The sequence below is a fragment of the Cimex lectularius genome, unplaced genomic scaffold, assembly GCF_000648675.2.
Source record: "Cimex lectularius strain Harlan isolate CLEC.00 unplaced genomic scaffold, Clec_2.1 scaffold7, whole genome shotgun sequence".
NCBI classification, from domain to species: Eukaryota; Metazoa; Arthropoda; class Insecta; order Hemiptera; family Cimicidae; genus Cimex; species Cimex lectularius.
The window spans coordinates 22,615-46,725 of record NW_019392731.1 but is presented as its reverse complement, the minus strand read 5'-3'; the positions used below and the strand labels follow the sequence as shown (position 1 = coordinate 46,725).

General features: G+C 34.1%; 2 protein-coding genes across 3 annotated transcripts in view; one reads left to right on the top strand and one right to left on the bottom strand.

The window, feature by feature from the left end:
* LOC106663799 overlaps window positions 1-24,111 on the bottom strand; it is a 162,704-nt gene that overhangs the window by 120,736 nt on the left and 17,857 nt on the right. The window lies entirely within an intron of this gene.
* LOC106663906 (pyridoxal phosphate phosphatase-like) lies at window positions 1,099-20,081 on the top strand. 2 transcript variants are annotated; one of them, XM_024226838.1, is made up of 6 exons: window positions 1,099-1,288; window positions 4,717-4,877; window positions 15,766-15,906; window positions 15,965-16,166; window positions 16,228-16,398; window positions 19,564-19,645. In XM_024226838.1, exons 1-5 carry the CDS (start codon window positions 1,207-1,209, stop codon window positions 16,368-16,370), a joined length of 729 nt encoding a protein of 242 aa, XP_024082606.1. In that variant the 5' UTR covers window positions 1,099-1,206; the 3' UTR covers window positions 16,371-16,398; window positions 19,564-19,645. The 2 variants fall into 2 exon arrangements, with proteins under 2 accessions (XP_024082606.1, XP_014244627.1); XM_014389141.2 differs by having other exon boundaries at window positions 1,102-1,288; window positions 16,228-16,366; window positions 19,564-20,081.

Genomic DNA, 24,111 nt, shown 5'->3' with positions numbered 1-24,111 from the left:
GAAAGAGAGAGTGAGAGAGAGAAGAGAGGGGATATCGTTTTTCTAATCAATTCAGAAGTTTCAGTTCAAAGTCATTTTTCAGTTCCAAGCACATCTCTCTGATACGGAAAGTACATTTTTCAAACATGTTGACAACTCATTTTTTATTATTATGCCAGTGACTTGCACAAAACTTTTACAAACAGTTGAAGAGAGGGAATTGGTAGGTAGCTCAACCCAAAAATTGGTAATGTAATACAATAAAAAAAGAGTTGAATGTATCTATACATCTATCAAAATGATTTTTCTTCTTAAAGCCATTGTCTGAATGACGTTTAATGTACATATTTTGCAAATAATATGTACATTAAAACATTCTTCGGTACGCTTCATATTTTTTCAAATTTGAAACAAAATAATAATATAAAGACCACCATTAATTTAATTTACTGAAAAGAATTTCATTTACTTTCTTACTAAACACCACGGAACATATTTTTATTGCATACTTTTTGAGAGTTCATTTCATTTAAAAAATGTAAATATCTCCTGAAAAATTAATCATCTTAGTTTATTATTAATTTAAGCACTTGAAATGAACGTGTGATAAAGAGTGTAGCCAGTTTTAAAAAGAGCTAAGGGCCTCGTTAAATCCCTGACCAACCCTTTTCCATGTTATTCTTTCTCAAGGAGTAGTCTACACAAAGAGCCGGGAGGAGGGACACTAGACATTCATTGAACATGGCTTGAAGAAAGAAAAAGAAGAGCAAAAACGTGAATAGGCGGACCACGAATGATCAATTGCAACAATCCCTCAGTGAAAACGTCAGAAATAATTAATTTCTCCTGTATGCCGTAAGTGTTGAACCACTGATGATCGAAGAATATTTAAAAAAGGTATTGATTTATAGGAGATTATTTTAAGATGTTTAATACAACTTTAGTACTGAAATGAAGAAAAATATTTTTATATAACAGGTTTTACGCGTGTGGAAATTGTAACATTCGACCAATTTTACAATTGGTAGATAAAAACGTATTGTCACCATCAGAACTAAAATAGGACGGGGTATAATCACTGAAAGCTTCGGTTCTTTTGTTCATGTGTGGGAGAGATTTGATGATAACCCCGCGGCATGTTGCTTCTCCCATTTTTCCACTCGCGTTATCAGTAACAAAAGAGGATTTTTTTCTATGTAGCCAGTTGTCCAGAGGACGCCGAGAGAGATGCTCCATTTTATCGACCTGCCCAACGAGGAAAGAGCGAGGATCGTGGATGACCACGACTATTTCGTTTTCGATATAGATGGTAAATCATGGAAAAATATCAGCCCGGAAATATTTATGATAATAATGTTAAATTTAATTTTTGTTATAATTTGTTAACTTTAGATAACAAAAATATAAACTCATTATAATTTTACAGGTTGGGCAGTTTTGTTGTTTGGCTTTAACAATAATTATTTAAAGTTAAATATTTTTACTGCAATTGGGCATGTAAGCAGCAAAAATAGGTGCACTTGAAATAATGTTACATAGTAATTTTAAATTTCAAGTTTTTCACTGAAAAAAGTGGATAATTATACGTTTACCTTCTCAATATTGCCAGTTCGACTATAACAAAATATTGTTACTTATTTTATTAAAAACAGAAATAGTTTTTGCCTAAATGTGAGTCAGTTGCGAAAAAAAAGCAAAATAAATATATTTTTTCAATAGAAATGATTGCTGAATAAGAAATAAAGGTTTAATATTACATACTACTAAAATGTTTTTGAGATAAAATTCTTTAGTGATTTTCGTCAAAATGTGCCATTTTAGTGCCCACAAACGTATCACATTTTACTGAATGAACAGACGCAGGTAAATATACCGTTATGTAATTAAAGTGGTTCTGGGTTTTTAAATCGTGAATTTATTAGTTCGCCTGAGAATAGTTGAACGACCTTGCATCATACTTAAAGATCCACGTAATTGTAATTTTGGTGTGATTATGTAAAACTAAAAAAGTTCAATTATCAAATCCCACAGACCAAAAAATACTATCAAACTTCATGATAAATTTCATTCTTCAATGAGTTTAGAAGACTAAAAAAAATAAATTGATAGGTTTTGTTGTAAATTTAAAAACCTACAATTGAATAGTAGGAAATAAGAAACAATTTAGAATGGAACGTTAAAAACTATTTAGGTTTTGGTAGGTGTGCGATGGAAAGTTAGATTGAGTGAAGTAGTTATGAGATGTTGTCAGCCGTTTGGCCATTACTCACCATCTCTTTGTCGGACCATTTGCGGGACAAAAGAGAAAAACCGTGTTCCGGTCTTAAATTCACGTAGACCACATAGATTTCAGATAAAACACAAACAGCGGCGAAATACTCCGATAAATACGATCAAACGATAGTGAAAAACTATACCGTTGTATAACTAAACTGCGCAGAAATGAGTAGGGGGATATTGGAAATTTTGTTGTATTCCCTAGCATTTTTATTCTGTTTTTATTATAAATTGTATTACAATTTATTAGAAATTATTATGTTTTTTATTGAAGGGAAATTTAATTAAGTAATGGTGAAAAATAACAATATAGAAGGTTTTAATTCCATAATTTTGTTTATTAACCACAATAATTTTTTTTAAACAATTAATACCGAGTATAAAGACTTCTGTTAACTAAAACCTCTGTGCACCTGTTAGGGATACTGCTAATAAGGTTGTCACTAATTGCATAAGGAATTTTACTCCATAGCTGTTGCAACGCTACACTCAGTTGTTGCAGGTCAACTGGCTGTGGTGATCGAAAAATTTCCTGTGCACGTATCCCACATGTGCTCAATGGGATTGAGATCTGGAGATAATGGGGGAAGAGGCAGACGGTATCCATAGGTTTTCTAAACATTGGTGAACAATTCTGCCTATATGACGTCTGGCATTACCAACCAGATATCGAAAATCCCTGCCAATTTGTATTCCTCGATAAATTATTGTTCATGACTGCGGTGAGGTTGCCTTCAAAAATATGGAGTACATTTCTCCTCCAGTGTCAATCCCAGCGCAGATCACATCGCCTCCTCCAAACTGCATTGAAAGGAGCACGAACTGGAGCATTGTGCGCATACCCTGTTCTCAGTAGACACTTCCGCGCCTGCTGTCACTAAGCAGATAGAAACTTATCAGTGCACATAACAGCAATCCAATTGGTGTTTTCTTCCAGGCGCTCGATGCACCATATTCTAGCCGTGAGTGCCCGGCAAGCAGTCTAAATCAGTAGACAGTTTGGCGAACCTCTGAAATGATCCTTGCCACAATTAACTGCCGGGTTTGAGTCAGTTACACTTCGCGGACAGCACTATGAGAGTCCTATATGCGAGAATTAAGAAACTATGGCGCAAGCACTTTCCAAGCCTAACTGCACGCATTTGAGGTCGGACTCGTAGTGGTACGTGGTGAGAACATTACCTTGAGATTAGCCCAGGGGGTACCTCTGGACGGTGGTAAGTATTTCACTTAAACAAAAAACCGATCGCGGCCCGTCTGTCGTAAGTACCTACGCTAGGGGTGCGCCTCCACTCGGGGTTTCGATAGAGCTGTCTTCTCCGACCCAGCCGTGCAGAAGGGCCAAGGCTCGATGTGAAAATCTAATGTATGCACCCTCCTCCCGACCCAAGAGTGTCGCCTCCCTTCTTGTGAAAAGATCCCGTGCTCGCATGGGAGACTGATATGGCCCCTAGGGCTAGGGCGGTCTTGAAAGATCCTCATGTCTTTGTTTGGGCGTCGAGCAAGATTGGGAAAGAATGCACCATTTTCACCTGGGTTGCTGGGGGCGGGCTGTTTGCTGAAGGTCGTCTTAAAGGGCATACAATGTGAGTTTAAGAATCGTTTGTGTTGATAGAAGCCTTGCCCAAACATATTGTACTTCATTTAGGATCTGGCGGGCACTGTGGAAAGGGGGGTCTTGTAGCAAGACTATATTTCTGTCCTCCCTTAGCGTCGCAATGCGCTGAGATCCGCTACCAGGCCTCCTATTGGCACTTCAGTCACTCGGAATCGGGCTAAAGCCCGGGAGATCATGCTCTGAGAAATGCCAACTGCCTGTGCGATATCCACTTGCCCGTGACCTCGATGACTTATTCTCACAATAGTTTTGCAAACTTCTGTTTCAAGGTGTTTTTCCATGGTTATAGAAAATTCAACTGGATTAAAATGGACAGACAAATTAATAGACGAGAAAAAGTGTATGTTTACAAAATGAGTAATCTTCAAGTTTACTACGTCTCTTCTTAAGTAAATCCGTTATTAAAACATTTGTACGTTTTGGTTTGTATTTTCTATTTTATTTTATCCAACTAACAAGAATATCGGTTAATTTAATTAAAATTAATAGAATAAGAATAAATTACAATTATCCCTATTCTTTTTTGTGCAGTTTATATAAAATTTTACGTGAATGAGAGATGTATTCAAGCCATCCATTAAATTATATAATAAGTTTTATTATTTTAAGCTAATTCTAATATTTTTGAACTAGTCTAAGAAAGTCATTATTAAGTTAGCGTGACTTGACGTTGATTGCCAGCTTAATATTTAATTCAGGGTTGAAATGATCTAGTGCGTATCAACGGACGTGACGGCGGTTCATCTCATGATTATTTAACGATGTATTCCCAACGCACCAAATTTATGCTGAGAACCATCGACAAATTTCATAGATAAAATGGTATTTCTGCTTTTTTTCAGGTGTGATTTTCAATGGACCCGTGTTGGTCCCTCATGCCGAGGATGTTATGAAAAAACTGCACGCTTCAGGGAAAATAATAAAATTATTCACCAATAATTGCGCCGCTTCCAGAAAGGAAATTCACAGGGTCTTAAGTAGATCGTTTCCATTTCTAAAAAAGGTACTGGTTATATGCAATTTATTTCGAATATCGGTAATTGTGTGAACCATAAAGTCAAAATTTTGAATATTTTTATTAAATTAGAGTATTTATATTAACAATTATTTCTCTGGCTCATAGATTTGCGTCAATGATAAAACCAATACTACTTTTTTAAATTTGATTTTACAGACATGTAATAGTGTAAGGTTATAGGTATTGTATTATTTACCTTATTCCTATTTTGGTTAACTCAATGTCATAAACATTTATTTGAAATTTAAAAATAATTTAGATAAATTCAGGTAAATTTAGATAGCTCATAGAAAAGAACACAATTCAAATATATTAACTCTATTTTAAATTGCTAATCAAAATGTTTGTCCTTCCTTTACGATATAGTAACCCGATTTTCTTAAATATCTACCGCAAATTTAGATAGCTTATAGAAAAAACACAATATAAATAAACTAACTCTATTTAACAATAGTATTAACCAAAATATTCGGTCTTTTTTTACGATACAATAACCAGATTTTCTTCAAAATTCTCCTTGGTTGATCGCAGAATTGTTTGAAGATCAAGGTGAAACCAAGCTTCTGCCAAAGAACATTTCCTCCAGGGTTAAACTTCCTACAGTTTATTTTTTATTTAATAACACACACCAAATATTCCAGTAGGCTTAAGTAGTATGCCAAATGGAAATGGTAAATAAAAGTTCATTTTTGACTTCAAAACAATGGCGGACAATTTTTTAGGTATAATTTGCGATAAAATAGAAAGGATCTGATGAATGAATCTTCAAATCAAAATGTTGGTTACCATTTGAAAAAGTTCGTTTTTATTATTTTAAGTAATTGACAAAAACTTTAATTATTGCCATGTTAGAAAGTAGATCTTTTGCTCAAGAAAAGTTTAAAGTTGCATTTCTAGGTTGAGTAGTTTTTGACAAAACCAGGAGTGTTACTAGTAAATTGTCTACTTGTCAAAACTTTGCACTATTGAACATTTGTTATTATTTATTTATAAAGAAAGTTTTGGACTTTCTGACCTTGCTTCTGGACAGACTAAATAATTCATTTCAACAATAATATCTTTACAAAAATAGTAACTATCTTTTAACTAATCTAACTAAACTTTTAACTTACTTGATTATTAAATTCACTAGTTTTTGTGGTCCGTTTGACCAATTAATATCTTTCAATTAATTATGGTTTTCAGTTGAGATAAAAAAGTCAATGGCACGAGCGGGATTCGAAATGTTTGAAAAATGGCAAAAAGGAGGGAAAATTCAAAAAAGGTGTGGTTGAGATGGGAAGTTGGTGTCCGAGTGGAACGAAGTCACGATAGCTCAAGTGGTAGAGTAGCGGTGAATCTAGCCAAAGGTCGTGGGTTCGAATCCCGCTCCTGACACTGACTTTTTTATCTCAACTAAAAACCTTAATTAATTGAAAGCTTATTATTAGATTATTTTTAAACTTAAGATAAAATGTTGGCACGATAAAGAAAATGTTTTTCTTTACCTACGTCACACCAGACCGCATCTCACGATCTCCAAATAATCTCTAAACTTAAAATTAGTTCTACGACGAGAAGAATAATATTGTACGAAAGGACAAGAAAGAATTATGATTTTATTAATTTTACAAATATTTATCATCAGCAATAAGGATAATTCCTCACGTAGTTGAATATCGTTGATCACTTTAGGTGGGGAGTGGAGAGAAAGACCCTGTTGAGAATATTTGACTCGTGGCTTTCTTCGAGTATCTTCTAAGGATATAGGATCTATGCCTCAGTCCGAAAAACGCACCTCAGAAAGCTTGATAGGCTCTAATATCATTGTCTTAGAAAAATACTCTTGGCCAGCCGGTGCTGCGAGCTGAGGGTATTGCATCCCAAACTTCGGAGAGAGCAACTTACCAGGGGCATGCCCCCGCTAGAATGATCCTCAAGTGCCCGTCGTCTACCTCTCGGGATTTGTTTCGGTGAAGAATTAGGGAGGATGGTGCTCTGGACGGAGTATCGACCGACAGCCACCGGATCTTTCCGGCATTACTCATATACCTGCAAGGCTAAGTTAATTGAACTTAGAAATAAATACTCCGGTTTTCGTTTAGTATTTACAGACAGGTCCAAGACCGGCGATGGTGTTGCGTGTTGATTTCATTTGCCTCCTCAGTGCAACTTATACCCCGCTGAACATATCACTCTTGGCACCCTTTCGGGGCTGCGGATCGAGGAAGGCTCGGCCTCTCGGTGAACCTCTCGTCGAGCTCTTGCTAGAAAAATACGCCGAGGTGGAGCGCCTCGGAAAAACGGACGTTTTGTCTGAATTCCCGGACACGACGACCTGGAGGGTAACGAACGTGCGGAAGAGGCAGCGAAAACCGGGACGTCCTACCCTAGCGAATGTATTGTCGCGATAAGACCTCAGGATCGCTGCAAGAAAGATGAAAGCGTTAGTGGGCGGGGTCGTCCAAGAGGCTCTTGCGTGCCTGAGAACCTGAGTAAAAAACGAGGAATCGTCCTTTGCCGATTGAAAATAGATCATACGCGGTTCACACACGGGCACCTGCTGCTGGGTCAAAGCCTGCGCAGGTGACCCTTATGCAAAGAAAGGTTTCTCGATGTGTTCCCCATTACAAAAGTTTGCCATGTCTTGGCTGCTGACACAGAGCGTGTCAAGCCGCCAAATTTAAGAATGGCTACGGTAGCGAGTTTCCGGTTCCCTGTTCCGCATTTTGGAGGACATAAGAGATTTCTTTATTACATATAGTTAGGTTTTATGTGTTTTGTGATATGTGTTTAGTATGAGTGTGTGTATTCATTAATGTGAGTGAAGTGGAAATATAAACTAACCATCACCCCTCCCATCGATCCTAATTTAGATTTGATTATTAATACTTACGTCTTACCGAATTTAGTTACCGAGTATTATTTAGACTATAGTTTGCATGCGTTTGGGGCTGAATTGACCTTGCTGTCGCCAGCTCTCGTTGAAGCCTCGTTGATTGGGAAGCGACGATCTCCTGGGAATCTGGCTTAAGGGGGACACTAGCGAACCAGCCACATAACGGGGTAAGTGAACTCCCCTGAGATATAGACCCTAGGGTCAGTACATCGGGTAGTGACAACCCTTTGAGTTGAACATTTACATGTGTTGTACATATGGACAATTATGTAAAAGCCATTTAAAACCATTAAAAGCCATAACCAGTTTATATAAAAACTACTTGAATAAATTCCAGAATAAATTGTTAGATAAAAGATAATCAATCACTAAATGATTTTCCTGTGTTTGGTGAATTTTCTTTAAAACCATCATAATTAAATATTTATTAAAACTCATGAAATTCTTATCCCGTTTAATTTGGTATACATTAAAATAAATATGTTGTAATATAACATATAAAAATACATTCATATAGTTTGAAATAAATGACAAAATACATCCAGTTTTTTTGTACTTGTGTGCATAACTGCTTATTAGACATATAAAATTTTTGCTTTAAAAATTGCAAAAAATTGACGATTTGTTTATTCGAAATTTTAATATCAAGATCATGTGGTGATTGAAATCGTCCTACAATTTACGAAATATTCCAATTGTACAACAATAAAATATATCAACATAAAATTATTTCATATCTTTAATCAGTCAACAAATGGGAACCGACTTTAAAATAAATAAGAAAAGTAGTTTGACCTATTTTAATAATTTATTGTTTATTAATAACTAGTTACTAACCAATAGGCTATTTATTTTGCCGTTTATCGTTATCTGTTCTTATTTACTGGCTGTTTGAAGATTGGAGATATTTTTTATGTTCTTAAATTTTTAATGTTGAAGAAAGATGTAGATACTTCGTTTATATGTTATATAAGGTGGTTAAGGCAATAAATTGGATAGAATTAGTTAAGTAGATGACTCTTTATTTAATCAATTAAATGTTGAATTTAAAAGCGATTTCAAATTGATTAAAAATGTATACCAAATATATAAGCTGGATTTGGTGCGACAAGTTCGCTTTGCGAAAAGTATAACAAAAATGTCAACGTAGTGAAATAGGAAACCCATTTTTGCGATAATTTACTAAATTTACAGTTTACTATCATCCAAATTTTTGTGGGCATCTCATGGCAAACCACACTGCACTCTCCTTCCTGGGGTGGTAACAACTAGTAATTAACCTTATGTTTATAATAACTGTTTATTAGTTATTCAGAAATCGTGAGATGCGGTCTGGTGTGATGTAGGATTCAGAAAAACATTTTCTTTATCGTGCCAACGTTTCGACCTTTATTGAGATCATCTTCAGGGCTCAAAGTGTTTGTCTTCTGTGTAATTGTGCCATTCTTGCTTGTCGTGTTGAGAGTGCCACCAGACCGCATCTCGCGATTTCTGAATAATTATCGATTAACGGTCACTAATCACCACGCACTGTTTATTAGATTTAAAAAAAATGAAACTAAATATTTGATAATTTCGATTGTGTTTTAGACGAGTCAATATTAACTTTCGATTGATCAAAGTGTATTAGGCTTTTGTTAGTTTTCCTGCTTTTATTGGTTTTTTCCAGTCTTTATCTTTTATAGCACTAAATAGTTTCATATTTTATATTTACTTCGAATCCAGTTTAATCTCCAGTTTTTTCTTTGGGATATCAACTCTAGCCGTTACTCGAGTTTTTATTCACTGTTTTACAACTTCTTTGCTCCCCCTCCCCTTTTTACAGAATATTTAAGTTTTAAGCTATTTCTTGTAAAATAGTAAGTAGATCTGTAAAAGACAAATAGTGAAATAACGAACCTCCTAATATGTAGCTTTATATTTTTAGAAAATTATTTCACAATAATTTTATAAGGAAAATTATACCGTTATTTTTGTAGAAAATTTATGAAATAAAGAAATAATGACGTTTCTTTCTTCTATAAGAAATTAGTTTTAGCTAAGAGTACTTCATTGAGAACATTAAAAAAAATCTTTTTAGAAATACAGAAAGTATTTTTATATTGTAACAGAGAACCGCCTATTAAATTCAATCAGTTCATACAACATAAAACAATTAATATATGAATTTTCCAAAACTGACGGGTATTGATAATTCAATTGGACATCAGCTAGTTGCTTTATCCGTTGATTGTATAATTAAATGTATGTATTATCGACAAACTAATTTGTAATGAGTCAACATTTCGAAGAATCTTTATGTAAGGTATTGGTTGAGATAAAAAAGTCAGTGTCAGGAGCGGGATTCGACCCCCACGACCTTCGGCTAAATACGCCGCTGCTCTACCACTTGAGCTACCGTGAGTTCGATCCACTCGGACACCAACTTCCCATCTCAACCCACCTTTCGAATATTCCCTCCTTTTTGCCTTTCTTCAAATGTCGTGTAATCTATTCGATTCTCGGCGACAAACGGACCACGGAGAGCATTAGCGAAGATATACTTCATTTTTACTTTTTAAATCCTTAGAGTTCGTGGTCCGATTGACCAAATAACTTTTTTAACTAATTAATCTTTATGTAAGGTATTGGTTGAGATAAAAAAAATCAGTGTCACGAGCGGGATTCAAACCCACGACGGGAAGTTGCCCGAGTGGATCTAAGTCTCGGTAGCTCAAGTGATAGAGCAGCGTCGTATTTAGCCGAAGGTCGTGGGTTCGAATACCGCTCGTGAACTGACTTTTTTATCTCAACCAATACCTTACATAAAGAATAATTAGTTTAAAAAAGTTATTTGGTTAATTGGGCCACGAACTCTAATGGATTTCGAAGAATCGTAAAGTTGCTATAAATAATATTATTATTTGCAATCGTAAATATTCTATGACTATTAATGCTCTGACACGAAGGCGCTAACAAATTTCATTTTAATTTAATTTACGAAGAAAACTTACTTACTTATTTACTTCAGTTTTTTTTATATTTTATCATTTTTTTGTATGTAAATATTATTGAGATTCAGACAAGATAGTGCGATTTTTAATTTCGTTTTCAGAAAATAACGAACTTGTCACACAAAAACACAGATTATCTTCATTAGCTATTCACTTTTCATGCAACTTTAGATAGTGAGAGACCCCATCGTCTCGGATCATCCCAACATATCTGGACAAGATTGTGTTAACGTAGTTATTCCAATTTTAATAATAAATTTATAAACAAAATGGTTGTTTAATAGCGAAAGTAAATTTTTTGTCGTGAGCAAATTGTTGCCATATTTTGAAACATGTAAACAATTAATTTACTATCAACTAAAATGATAAATAAATTGGTTCTTCGTTGAAGAAGTTGGAGAATATACCGTTTTTCCGGAAAACAATGTTCAGAAATACGTTTTTCTTAATAACTTAAGAATGGTTGCTCCAACTTAAACACCGTTTGCACCGATAAATTTAGCGTCAGGAAACCTTTCACAAAATGTACATTGATGCGTATCTTGCCATTTGAAATAGTTCAATTTCAACCCAATCCCTGGAGAGTTAGATCAAAACTGTGGGTATCAAAGCTTTTCCCAAAAACGCCCTAATTAAAGTAAATAAGGGGGACAGACTGTAAACTCACCCTTTGTAGAAAAACGCCGAACGTAATACCTTTGTAAATAGCTGCTTTAGATGAAACATTATGGTTTCATAGTCCAGATTTAGATGTTAGATTTCTCAAATGCCCAACGAAGAAACTGCATGTTTTCCTCAAGGCAAAAATTGTCTTATGATCTACAAACTAAATGAAGAGCAATAATAAATTATTTATTTTTTATTATTTTAATTAATATATTCACAATTTTCTCTTGCTAATTATCTATTTTTGATGTTTTTGAAGGAATTGTTTTTAATAACAATATTTCATTATTTCACACAAACAAGAGTGTGGTCCTGGAGTGACGTCAACATTTCTGAAGAAGTTAAAAGTCGATTTTCTGTAAGCCGGGTTGTATTGTTCCTTGTGTAATGTAATATTGATGGGGGTACGTGATGCGTGAATGGCGGTATTTTGTCTCCGGAACGATATTCCATTTTCTGTCTGATGCAAACGAGGCGAATATTCCAGGGAATCAAACCCAATCCAAATCGGTCTATCTCACTGAGGTGGTTTTATTTAATTCGATCATTGTTCTAACCGCCGACGTTTCTCGACGAATTCTCGAATTATGCTGAACACAATTTGTTATAGGTGGAAATATAGAAATACGATGGAAATCCCACGGGCATGAGTAGAATAAAATCAAGAGTGATATATATAAAGTTTTTTGCCCGGCTCACTCCGATTCTATAGTTTTCCACCAGGGCCCTAAATCTTGTATCCGCTGTGGCCAATCTTGCATCTAAAGTTTAGCCCGAAGGAAAACAAAAGAATGTCGTTTGCTTGAAAACTTAATTGCCCGACAAGGCACTCTACCAATTCGAGGGAATAAAATGGAGCGAGGGCAGGGTATGCCTTATGAAATGTTAAAGCATTGCTTTCCTCCTTGGAAATGAGAGAAGTCGATCCCTAAGATTTTAATGTAGTTTCTATCCGTTTAAGGTTTGGAGTTTTGTAATTCGCAATAATTTATTAACTACAAAATCCTTGTTACCATTCAAAGAAATTAATCCTGAATAACCGATGTAGTTACAATTAATCTTTGTGTTCATAAACCCTTACAATTTGGACAATTCTCAAATATAACTTTTTATTCCATACATGTTTCGCGGGCGTAATTGGTCATGCTAAATATTTTAATTAATTATTATTTTTATCTAAGGTCTTGGCTGAGATGATAAAGCTAGTGTCAAAGTGATGTATTGTGACGTTGAGACATTACACTTTATTTTCCAAAGATTGCTCCACTTTTCAATCGTAAACATTTGGTTGATAGGTAGAGAAACTACTTTAGAAGATAAATCTCTTGTTAATGTAACAGTAAATACATTCTCATAAAAATTGTTTACATGAACAGAGCTAGTATTAACCTCTGGGCACCTGAAACCACATCCTTTATCACCAAAATCTGATTTACGAAAAATCTCCCCTTGAGGTAGTCCGTTATGTCATACTTTGTCGAAGGCCTGATGAACCTCTAAAAACACTCCAGTCGCGTACGGTTTCTCCTCTAGACAATGTAACCGGTAACTTTTATGAAGTTGGTGAGTAGTGGAAAGGTAAGATCGATATTAAAGGTCTGGTAATGTTGTAGAAAGTAATAATAGATTACAATTAATTAAGATTTTCAGTTGACATAAAAAAGTCAATGGCACGAGCGAGATTCGAACCCACGATCTTCGGCTTGATACGCCGCTGCTCTACCACTTGAGCTATCGTGACCGCGATCCACTCGGACATCAACTTCCCATCTCTACCACACCTTTTTGAATTTTTCCTCCTTTTTGCCATTTTTCAGTCATTTCGAATCCTGCTCGTGCCATTGACTTTTTTATCTCAACGGAAAACCTTAATTAATTGTAGTATATTGATTTTTCAAGCGGACCACGAAACTAGTGAATTAGAAAATAATAATAGAGTTCATTCATTTATGAATTTATTTATGGAATAGTTCAGAATGAACTGATCAAGATGAAGGAGAATTTGAATTTTTATTTCACCTCGGAATTCATTTTGATGTAATAGTTTCCAATTCAATGTAAAACAAAAATTAAAAAAAAAGGCAATTCATGTAAGATCTTATTTTTCAAAATTATTAATTATTTAGTTAACATTTCATGCAAATTTAAGTTATGATTAATCTTTTTATGTAAGGTTTTGGTTGAAATGAAAACGTTAGTGTCACGAGCGGCGTATCGAGCCGAATGTCGTGGGTTCGAATCCCGCTCGTGACACTACCTTTTTCATTTCAACCAAAACCTTACATAAAAAGATTAATTAATTGAAAGAAATAATTTGGTCATACACCACTAAAGTTAATTTCCACCAGAAGGATTGTAATCCACGCGTATACCATACATTGCCATTAATCATATAGCATTTTTGTGATAATAAAAAGCGTTATAAATAATAAAATAACTTAAAATTCCTTCAAATTTGAAGTTTTAAATTATTGAAAAGCTTTTTATTTTAAAATAATATATTCCCGTTAAATTTGTTTAATGTTTCTAGGTAATGGTTTTTTTTATCGCTAAGAAAAGGAGGAAAACCCGACCAGAAAAACCATTACATCATCCGTTTTAAAAAGCCATTTTGCATGTAACCGGAGATGGGGTGAAACGCTTTCTTGATCCAATAGGTAATCTCTAATGGAAAGTTTCCGATAAGAATTGAAAATCGGCTTTGTTTCCAACCATCAAGGCTCGTGGGTAATCATCATCGGGATTGTATAATAAAAATACAGAATAGGAAAAGAATTGATTCTACATTTTTAATATAGAATATACTGATCTCTTATCCAGTCTACTAGACTAAACTCATAAATTCATTGTGGTAGATATATAATTTTTCAATATTGTAAATATTTCTCTCTTGCAATTGTTTTGAACAACTATATGGATTACGCACTATATCATATTTGGGTCTTATTGTAAAATTTATGACGTACATTATTATAAGTAAGTACAGGATTCTTATATAATCCATATACGTTTTAGTACAATGTTACTTCTTTCAATAAATTATTATTCCTATGAGATAAAAGGTCCGAGAGGATCGAAGTCACGATAGCTCAAGTGGTCATGGGTTCGAATCCCGCTTTTGACACTGACTTTTTTATCTCAACCAAGACCTTACATAGAAAGAATAATTAATTGAAAGAAGTAACTTGGTCAATTGACCACAAAAACGTAAATGGATTAATATTTAAAAAGTAAAAGAAGTATCACTTCACTAAATACCTCCCCGTGGCCACATCACAAGTCGCTGAGAATCCAATCCTGTTTATTCGACATTTGAAAATGGCAAAAAGAGGGAAAATTCGAACGGTTGTAGGTTGAGATGGAGAGTAGGTGTCCGTGAGAATCGAAGTCACGGTAGCTCAAATGGTAGAGAAGCGGCGTATTTAGCCGATGGTTGTGGGTTCGAATCCAGCTCGTGACACTGACTTTTTTATCTTAACCAAGACCTTACATAGAAAGAACAGTTTATTATATAATTATTTTGGTTATTCAAACTCTCTCTCCTACAATACATTGGTTTCTCACTGTCTCTATCTAACTCTCCTTCTCTCTCTTTTCGTTAATTTTTTCTTATTCTCGTTGGCTGTAAGAATCGGAAACTAAATTAGCGGATTTTTTAAAATAAAACAATATTCATTCAAGATTCATTCATCACTCTCTCTCTCTCCTTCTCTCTCTTTTCGTTAATTTTTTTCTTATTCTCGTTGGCTGTAAGAACCGGAGACTAAATTAGCGGATTTTTTTAAAATAAAACAATATTCATTCAAGATTCATTCATCACTCTCTCTCTCTCTCTCCTTCTCTCTGTTTCGTTAATTCCTTATTCTCGTTGGTTGTAAGAACCGCAACTTAAATTAGCGGATTTTTTCAAATAAAACAATATTCATTCAACATTCATTCAACTCTCTCTCTTTATCTCTCTTTCTCCCAATGTTAACCTTAGCTTGTAGCATAGAAATTGAATAAGTAATCAAATCTTTAATGTTTATATAGGTTTCTACCTAAATCATACCTAATTTTTCATCAATATACGTGGTTTTATGTTTAGTTTATAGAGGAAGATTTGTTTCGAACATAATAAATAAATTCAATAAGTTTGATTTAAAATTAACCAAGTTATGACTGTTTAAAATTTTACACATGGACTGTCACAATTATTCTTCTCAACGTTTTAGTCAGTATATAAATAATTAACTACTTAACTGTGCTGATTTGAAATTGAAATAGAAGTAATTTTAATGCTCTAAACTTACTTTTTGAACACTACTGTTATTTACTGACTATATTTATGTTATAGGAGGATATAATATCATCAAGTTTATTGGCGGCGAAATATTTTAAGGAAACTCTGGGAAATAAGAAATTGTTTGTTCCGGGAGGCAAAGGGATCTTAGAGGAGTTGGACGGCATGAACATAGACTACATAACCTCTCAGAATGTATGGACAAGGCTGGAAACACACAACACGTGGGTCAATAATCTTAATGGGATTTCAGAAGAAAATTACTGGTATGACGGATTTGGTAGAGATGAAATTGAATAAGGACGTCGGCGCAGTTCTTCTCGCCTACGATATAGATTTCAATTTCACCAAACTATTTGAATTAGTGAACTACGTCCAAGACCCGCAAATCTCCTACGTCCAGACGCACATAGATAAATTTGTGAGATTAAAGTGCGATATGGCCCTCCTTCCAGGTAGGCGATTGTTTTTGTAATTTCTGATTTGAACTTTTTTTTTTAATTTTCAATACGACAGGGGTCGGGGCGACGGCTGCTGCGGTGGAGGCCGTGACCGGCAGAATTCCAACTAACATCGGCAAGCCTAGCGAATTCGCGCGGGCCTACCTTCTCTCTCAGATACCCCTGGGGGGAAAAGCCGTCTTCGTCGGAGATACGTAAGGATGACTTCCGAAACCCATCGACCTCCGTAATCATATTTACACTATATACACAACACTGTTAGCTTGGGTGCACAGAAGAAGACCTCTATCCCCGTGAGCCCAACTCAATTTTTTGCGCAAGAAAAAAAATTGAATTGAAATAATTCTACATGATGCGCAATAAATTTAAACATATTACTAAATTATTAATGCGGTTTTTTCTTAATTTAATATTTCAAAGCTGGTAAGGCCTAGTTCTACAATAAACAATGAAGAAGCGATTAAAACAGAATTTAAATATTTTACAAATTCATGAACATTGGGTTTGACGAATTATCACTAAAACAGGATAAATCACGGACAATGAACCATAAAATGTAATACTTAAGAGTAATAATATTCTCATCGATTATCAAAATAATTATATAAGCTAGTAATTAAAATTAAAATAAAACGAAAGTTATGGTAATGACAAACAACATTTTTTAATCCACTAAAACGTGTGAAGGATGGCACTTAATTACCCATGTAAAAAAACAACGTATTCTGACGTTTTATAATTCATCTCAGTTGATTTTATTGATCATTCCTGACTAGCGAGTAATTCCAATTCATCTCTTTAGCACCTCGGAAAAGCACGTCCAAAATGCAATGAAACAAAATGATTTAATGAAAACCGTGCTTATGTTCATTAACAGTAAATCGAACATATTCGTAAATCGGTAGTAAATGTTTAATTAAAAATGCATCGCTCTAATAAGGTATTTATTTTCCCCAACATCTAAAAGGATATATTTATACATTACCTTTTAATTAACAATCTGATATGAAGTAAATATAAAATTCACTGTTGATATTCGAAATTTTTTTAAGAAAGCCGATAATTTATGATTTGGATTATCTAATCCTTACGTCCTGATACATAGAAGTACTGTTGGGTGTACGTAAGAAATTTATTTTCAACATTATGATCAACTACAATTAATTAAGGCTTTTAGTTGAGATAAAAAAGTCAATGGCACGAGCGGGATTCGAACCCACGATCTTCGGCTAGATAAGCCGCTGCTCTACCACTTGAGCTATCGTGACCTCGAAGTTGAAGGTGATCATTTGGAAGTTTATTTAAGTTTCTCATCGATGGCTACAGGACGTCGCTCAAGGGCGATTTCCTAGCTTAATTTGAAGTTTTCGTAAAAAGTGCAAAAATTAAAATCTTCCCGAATTTTTTAAATTACTGATGAATCTGAAGCTAGGAACATTTACAAGAGCCATCTTGTTCACCATAAAGTTTTTAAAAAAAATGGGACGTAGCGCAGGTCTGTGGTTCAAAAGGATGAGAAAATATGCAATTCCAAAGTTGGCCATTTTTCGTGCAAAAACAGGTGGTTTTTTTATGTAAAGTGTATATTATCATATCTTATGATTCTTCCTTCTTGAAGGTGGGATAATAGGTCATCTCAAAAAACTGAACTAGTCAGGTTCAAAATATTAAAACGTTTGTTTCTAGTCTGAATAAGTACCACACTGGCTCTTTTTTTAAAATAAATTGTTATAAAATATTAATGACTGACGACCACTTTTTTAACCATTGCGTTAACTCACCTGAGGAAGGATTCAAATAAATCCGAAACGTTGTGGATAAAAACTGGTTGTGGTTTTTTTGAGATGACCTATTATCCCACCTTCAAGAAGGAAGAATCATAAGATTAACTGTTGAGGTCAATATATTATCATAATTTAATAATATTGTTATTTTCCTTTTTCTTTAATAAATTGTTATTAAAAATTTAATTTTATTAACATCAAGATAATATATAGCAATTAATTAATCTTTTTATGTAAGGTTTTGTTTGAAATGAAAAAGTTCATTTTTTCATTTCAACCAAAACTTAACATAAAAAGATTAATGTAGAGTTCAAATCTTCTTTAAGGTCTTTACTACGTGAAAGAAAGACAAAAGTGTTGGGATCACCAAGCTTTCGGCAACATTATGTTGCCATCATCAGGGCCTATTTATTAAGAAAAATATACAAAATTAATATAAATTCAACAATCAATTATATATATTTTTCTTAATAAATAGGCTCTGATAATGGCAACATAATGTTGCCAAATGCTTGGTGATCCCAACACTTTTGTCTTTCTTTCACCTAGTAAAGACCTTTAAGAAGATTTGAACTCTACATTGATTATCTGCAGGTCGATCTACAAAACATCATAAAAAGATTATTTAATTGAAAGGAGTAATTTGGTCAATAGACCACTAAATATAATGGATTTTTTTTTTTTGCCTTCTGATCTTGCATATTAGCCATAGTACGAATTCTTGTGTGTTCAAATTGGGGGTTATCGGGAAAAAAGGGCCAGAGGCGACGGTGGGAATCGAACCCACGACCGCGGCGTGAGAGTCTCTCATGCTAACCAGTCGGCTACCGCGGTCCCCCTATAATGGATTTAATAAGATATAACTATTGATTTTCTTTAAGTTCCTTCACTGATGAGCTCAAATCGTCCGAAACGATTTTAAATTATATTGACCTCACCAATCAAAATATGAATTGATTTTTCCTAAAAATCCAACATGGCGAGTCAATTCGGTGTAAATTAGACGTGCTACAATGTGTAGCATATGATACGGCTTTTAGTCAACACGAATTTGTACGACCTAGTGTGACCTAGCAGCTCCACACATCAACAGTTATCGTTCAGGTGCAGAACCGAGTTTCAATTATGGAAGTCATTTATCTTCAATGCGATATTTCTGTTATGGCTTTGCCGATTGTCGTGAACAAATTAACACGAAAAAACACATAACATAACGAATGATATTCTTTATAAATTGAGATGCAAAAAGTGGCCACCCTCGTCTTTGTATTTTTTTTTAAAGAAAATAATTGCCATCGTCATAATTTGAACTTTTTGTTGTTTATTGCATATTATTGCATATTTATAAAGAAAAATATAAAATAGCTAAACAAAAAAATTTAAAAAAAATTCAACAGAGAAAGTTAATTTTACCAAAAATATTTTTGTGGAGTATTTCCTCCTTTCACGTTGATCAACGGTGGCATTGGACGTGGTATGAATTTTATGAGGTTTTGAATATAGTGGTCAGTGTATATTAAAATGATCAATAAAATAAATATAATACATACACATCTTTATTTCCCAATATTTAGCTCTGTTTTATATTTGTTTTTGTTACTTTTTAGGTTAGAAGTTGATATTGTTATGGGTAACCAGTGTGGCATGACGACCATTCTTGTGTTGACGGGTGTTTCCAGCCTGGAAGATGCGAAGAAAGCTGAAGAAGAAAACAATTCATTACTTGTCCCTAATTATTACGCCGATTCTATTGCAGATTTGATGAAATAATAATAAGAAAACTTTTAATTTTTTTATGTTTGTTGTAAATGATAATACAAGTTCGCGAAAGTTTAACTTATCACATGACATTCCAATAATCGAATTGCACATTATGAGAAAAATGACAAAAAGACAATTTGTGTAAACTTCTTTGACGCCAACAGATACAGTTTCGTTGATCATTCAAAAATAAATTATTCTAAAAGGGACTGTATGGTATAACACATTGTAATTTTAATCACGTTGATTTTTATTTGTTTTAATTTAGAATGCAAATATATTGTGTTATTCATTATTTCTACTGACATAAAACTCTTTACTAAAATGTAAGCGAAATAATGTTAATTACAAATGCTAATGTTTATTTATTTTTTTACTGTACTTTACCAACTTAGTACTTACTAACGTTTGCATGTCGGGTCGACTAAAAAATTCATAAAACTTTGGATTTTATCCAATGTCCGTGGTATTACAACTGTTTGAAAGTTTTGAAGAATAAATAAANAAAAGTGTTGTGTTCTTTAAACTTAGCAACGCTATTTGACTGTCAGATTTTATAACCTTGAAGTATTAACCGTATATTATATATATTATAATATACGGTTAATACTTCAAGGTTATAAAATCTGACAGTCAAATAGCGTTGCTAAGTTTAAAGAACACAACACTTTTTTTAAAATTCACTAATTTCGTGGTCCGCTTGACCAATTAATACATTACAATTAATTAAGGTTTTTAGTTGAGATGAAAAAAAGTCAATGGCACGAGCGGGATTCGAACCCAAGATCTTCGGCTAGATACGCCGCTCTACCGTGAGCTATCGTGACCTCGATCCCCTCGGACATCAACTACCTATCTCAACCCCACCTTATGCGTTTTCAAAAAAGGCTCACGGTAGAGCAGCGGCGTATCTAGCCGAAGTCGTGGGTTCGAATCCCGCTCGTGCCATTGACTTTTTTTCATCTCAACTAAAAACTTTTTTTAAATTTTTTTATTTTTTATTTTTTTTAATGCATACCAGGAACTGGAGGAGTTCCCTCCTGAGCACTGCAGCTGTTCAGCTTATTGTACTTTATCCCTGGCTCCATTTTTTGTGGGCTCGCAACACAAGTGTGAATTTGAGCCCCCGGTGTGCCGGTGTTCTTCCATCGAAGAAACTCATTTTTGAAGGGGGTTGGGACCAAATTCAGGGTCGCTGAGATCTGATCCCGCTCCTTCCATTGATGAGTGCCGTGTCAATTTCTTTTCAATTGCGGCCACCGGCCCCCTTAGGCGTCAGAAAAAGTCCATAGGCGACGGTGGGGATCGAACCCACGACCGCGGGATCTATTAGGCGAGAGTCTGACGCCTTAACCACTCGGCTACCGCGGCCCCCATGAACACCCTTAACAACTCAGAAATAATGGAAAAATCGAGAGCCTGCATTATAAAGATAGAGAATCTTGGAGGACAAATATAACAAGCATAATTATAGTTTTATATATTATATATATATATATATATAAAACAACTTACTAGGGTACTATCCTGGTTTCTTAGAAACTACTCGAAAGGGTAATCAAACTATTTGTCAATGACGAACAAATAATGACAAAAAAAATTTTCAGAATGGTTGGTATCCAAGAGACATAAAAGGGTACGTCATCATCAGAAGAGAAAACAAGTATGTATAACAGGTACAACATAACTAACAGGAAGAGATTACGGACGTGTGATTAGCGATTTCAATGACATTTTTCTTGGTGATGCTAGTTCGAAACATCTTTCTGCTACAAACTCTTGAATACAATTTTGGAAAAATCAAAACAAAACAAATAGGCTCAAATAGTTTCCCTTTGCGTAAGATTTTTTTTCGAAAATGATAAAAACTATTCTACGTGGATCTAGACAACTTTAATCTATATGTAATGGCGTAAATATGATCTCTGTAAATAAATTAGAATCGCAGAAATAAAATTAAACGTTTGATGAAGCTGTTTCATCCTGTTCTTGGTTGTATGTAGAATTTTTTGGTATGTTCTGAACGCTGAAAAATGCACCATTCGAAAGGTTAAAATAACTTTGAAATTGAATACAATCCAGAGTAGTTATGAATTTTTAAGTGAAACATAGGATATCAGTGTGAAAAAAATTGCCATGGCGAATCAGGCCAAAAATGTATACTTTTTATTGCTATAAATTTGTAATTGTTGGGTATTAAAGGGTCCTCAAACGAATTTGATTGTTTTTACTCAACAAAAATGCTTTTTGGCCTTCTTTATTTGAAGTATTTTGTATGTTTTATATATTTATTCTCATTTGATACTATCCAGCATATTATTTTCATGTCCTTCGTAAAAAAAAGGAAATTCACTGTTATACAATAATCTTGAAATATATGAACAAAGAAAGCAGATAATCATATTAGAATAATATTTAGCTATACTTAAAATATTTATTTCACTGCTCAAAAGTCCATTTGTAACTACTCGGACAGGTATCAAATACATATATTAACTGTTGTAAGAGCGATTCTTTGAGGGTTTCAGGAGAGAAATATGTCTGTAACGCTGTTTATTTAAAATTCCAACAAGAGAACAGGCAGAATCGTTGAATCGGGTCAATTCATCCCCCCAGGGTTTCATAAAACCCAGACCACGTTGCGGTGGTGAAGGATCGCTCGTGGCGATCTTCCAATCAGAAGATAACCCTGCCCGGTGAACCCGACTCTAAATCAAATATCAATAATTTACCTACACATACATTATATTTCCGCAACAGCGCGAGCTGATAACTTTCCGTGGTTAGAAAGCGATTTTCTAAAATGGTTGACCCGGGAAGAAAAAGGTTTTGGAAACAGGCCGTCTCAGTATTATTCAGGAGGTTTAATAGGTTATAAACCAGCCTGGTATCTATGTTTGAATTTGCAATGTCTCATCTGTTCAACATATAATTCAACTGAGAATTGGTGTTAACCTCATTAATTCTAAAGTATTTCTGTTCAGTTCTTGACTGTACATAAATCATCCTTTCAATCGTGCTATCTTTCAACAATTAAATAAAATGTTTCAATGTAATGTTTATTAGATTATTTAGCATTTTAATGCTTTCAAGTTAAATTTTTTTAGCATAAATAAGTTTGGCATTTTCAAAAACCTTTGCACTATAAACATCCATACTTGATTTACCTCCCATTCATTAAAAAACACCTCGTATTCTCTTTCCAGATAATAATAATAATAAAAAACAGTAATGACATGGACGGGATGAATTTCTTTTCGGCGTAAAGTAAATCACCCCAAGAGGTTCGAACAAAGGATGAATGAAAAACCACAGATGTAGAAAAGGTCCATCTCTATGAAAAAGGATGATGGAAGTTGAAAAGTTTTTTTTAATTCGATACTGAAAGTCACAGAGTCGAAATGTTTTCTTTTCAAATAAATTATCCCTCACCCCAAGAGTTGACAATGTTCATAAAAGGTTCTACTTGTACAAAAAGTAAGAAATAATGTTTTAAGATGATTATAACAAATCAATTGCTTCAATTTTTAAAATATAATTTTCTGAGCAAACAGACAGGCAAAAGATAAATAATTATAATTTTTTCACTGTCAAATTTTATGCTTATCTGGTTATTGTTTAATATGTTTATAATCTCTCTCACTTTCTACCCATTTCTTTCTCACTCCCACTCTCTCTCTCTCTCTCTCTCTCTCTCTCTCTCTGTCTATCACTCTCTTCCTTCCTCTGTTACAATACATATACAATTGAAAGATTTTCATCTTCCTCTACCTATTCGCCCACTAACGTAATAATCTACTTTATTAATAAATTAGTAGTTTTTTGTATGAATCTATGTTTATTCTTGGGTTTTCCTTTTTTATATTGCTTTAATTTTATTATATAAATGGATTTTTACATTTTTATTTATAAAGATGGCAAATTCCTTGGCGGATTTTTATTTGATTTAACTGTATTATTTATACTAATTATTGGAAAATTGATTAAATTTACTACCTTCATACGGCCTCAACGGTTATGAGTATGTCTAGCGTATGGAATAAAGAAAGGAATGTATAATGTTGTTCATGCATTTGTTAATAAAAACTTTTTTAAGCGGCATCGAACAGCTTGGCCATTTCAACCCCGAGCGCATGCGAAATTACAACACACATTCAATACGCATTCGCACCAATAAATACATTCACACCCATGTACATTGCATTCATTCTATTTAGTAGATGGAGTACTCAATATTCCTTCATCTACATTCATACAATAACAAACTAACCTAATTGGAGTCGATGGTAAATATTCCGCCATCGACGCCAGCTCGCGGGGCGATGGGGATGCTATTCACCATCAGCCCATCCCCATTCACTCTAATAAATACACTCCCTGATACAAGAAGCACA

Bases quoted from the DNA above. Each gene is read 5' to 3' on its own strand.
- LOC106663906 (XM_014389141.2), top strand. From the start codon at position 1,207: ATGCTCCATTTTATCGACCTGCCCAACGAGGAAAGAGCGAGGATCGTG. The intron at 1,289-4,716 runs GTAAATCATGGA...GCTTTTTTTCAG, and splicing joins TTTCGTTTTCGATATAGATG to GTGTGATTTTCAATGGACCC. The intron at 16,167-16,227 runs GTAGGCGATTGT...TCAATACGACAG, and splicing joins CGATATGGCCCTCCTTCCAG to GGGTCGGGGCGACGGCTGCT.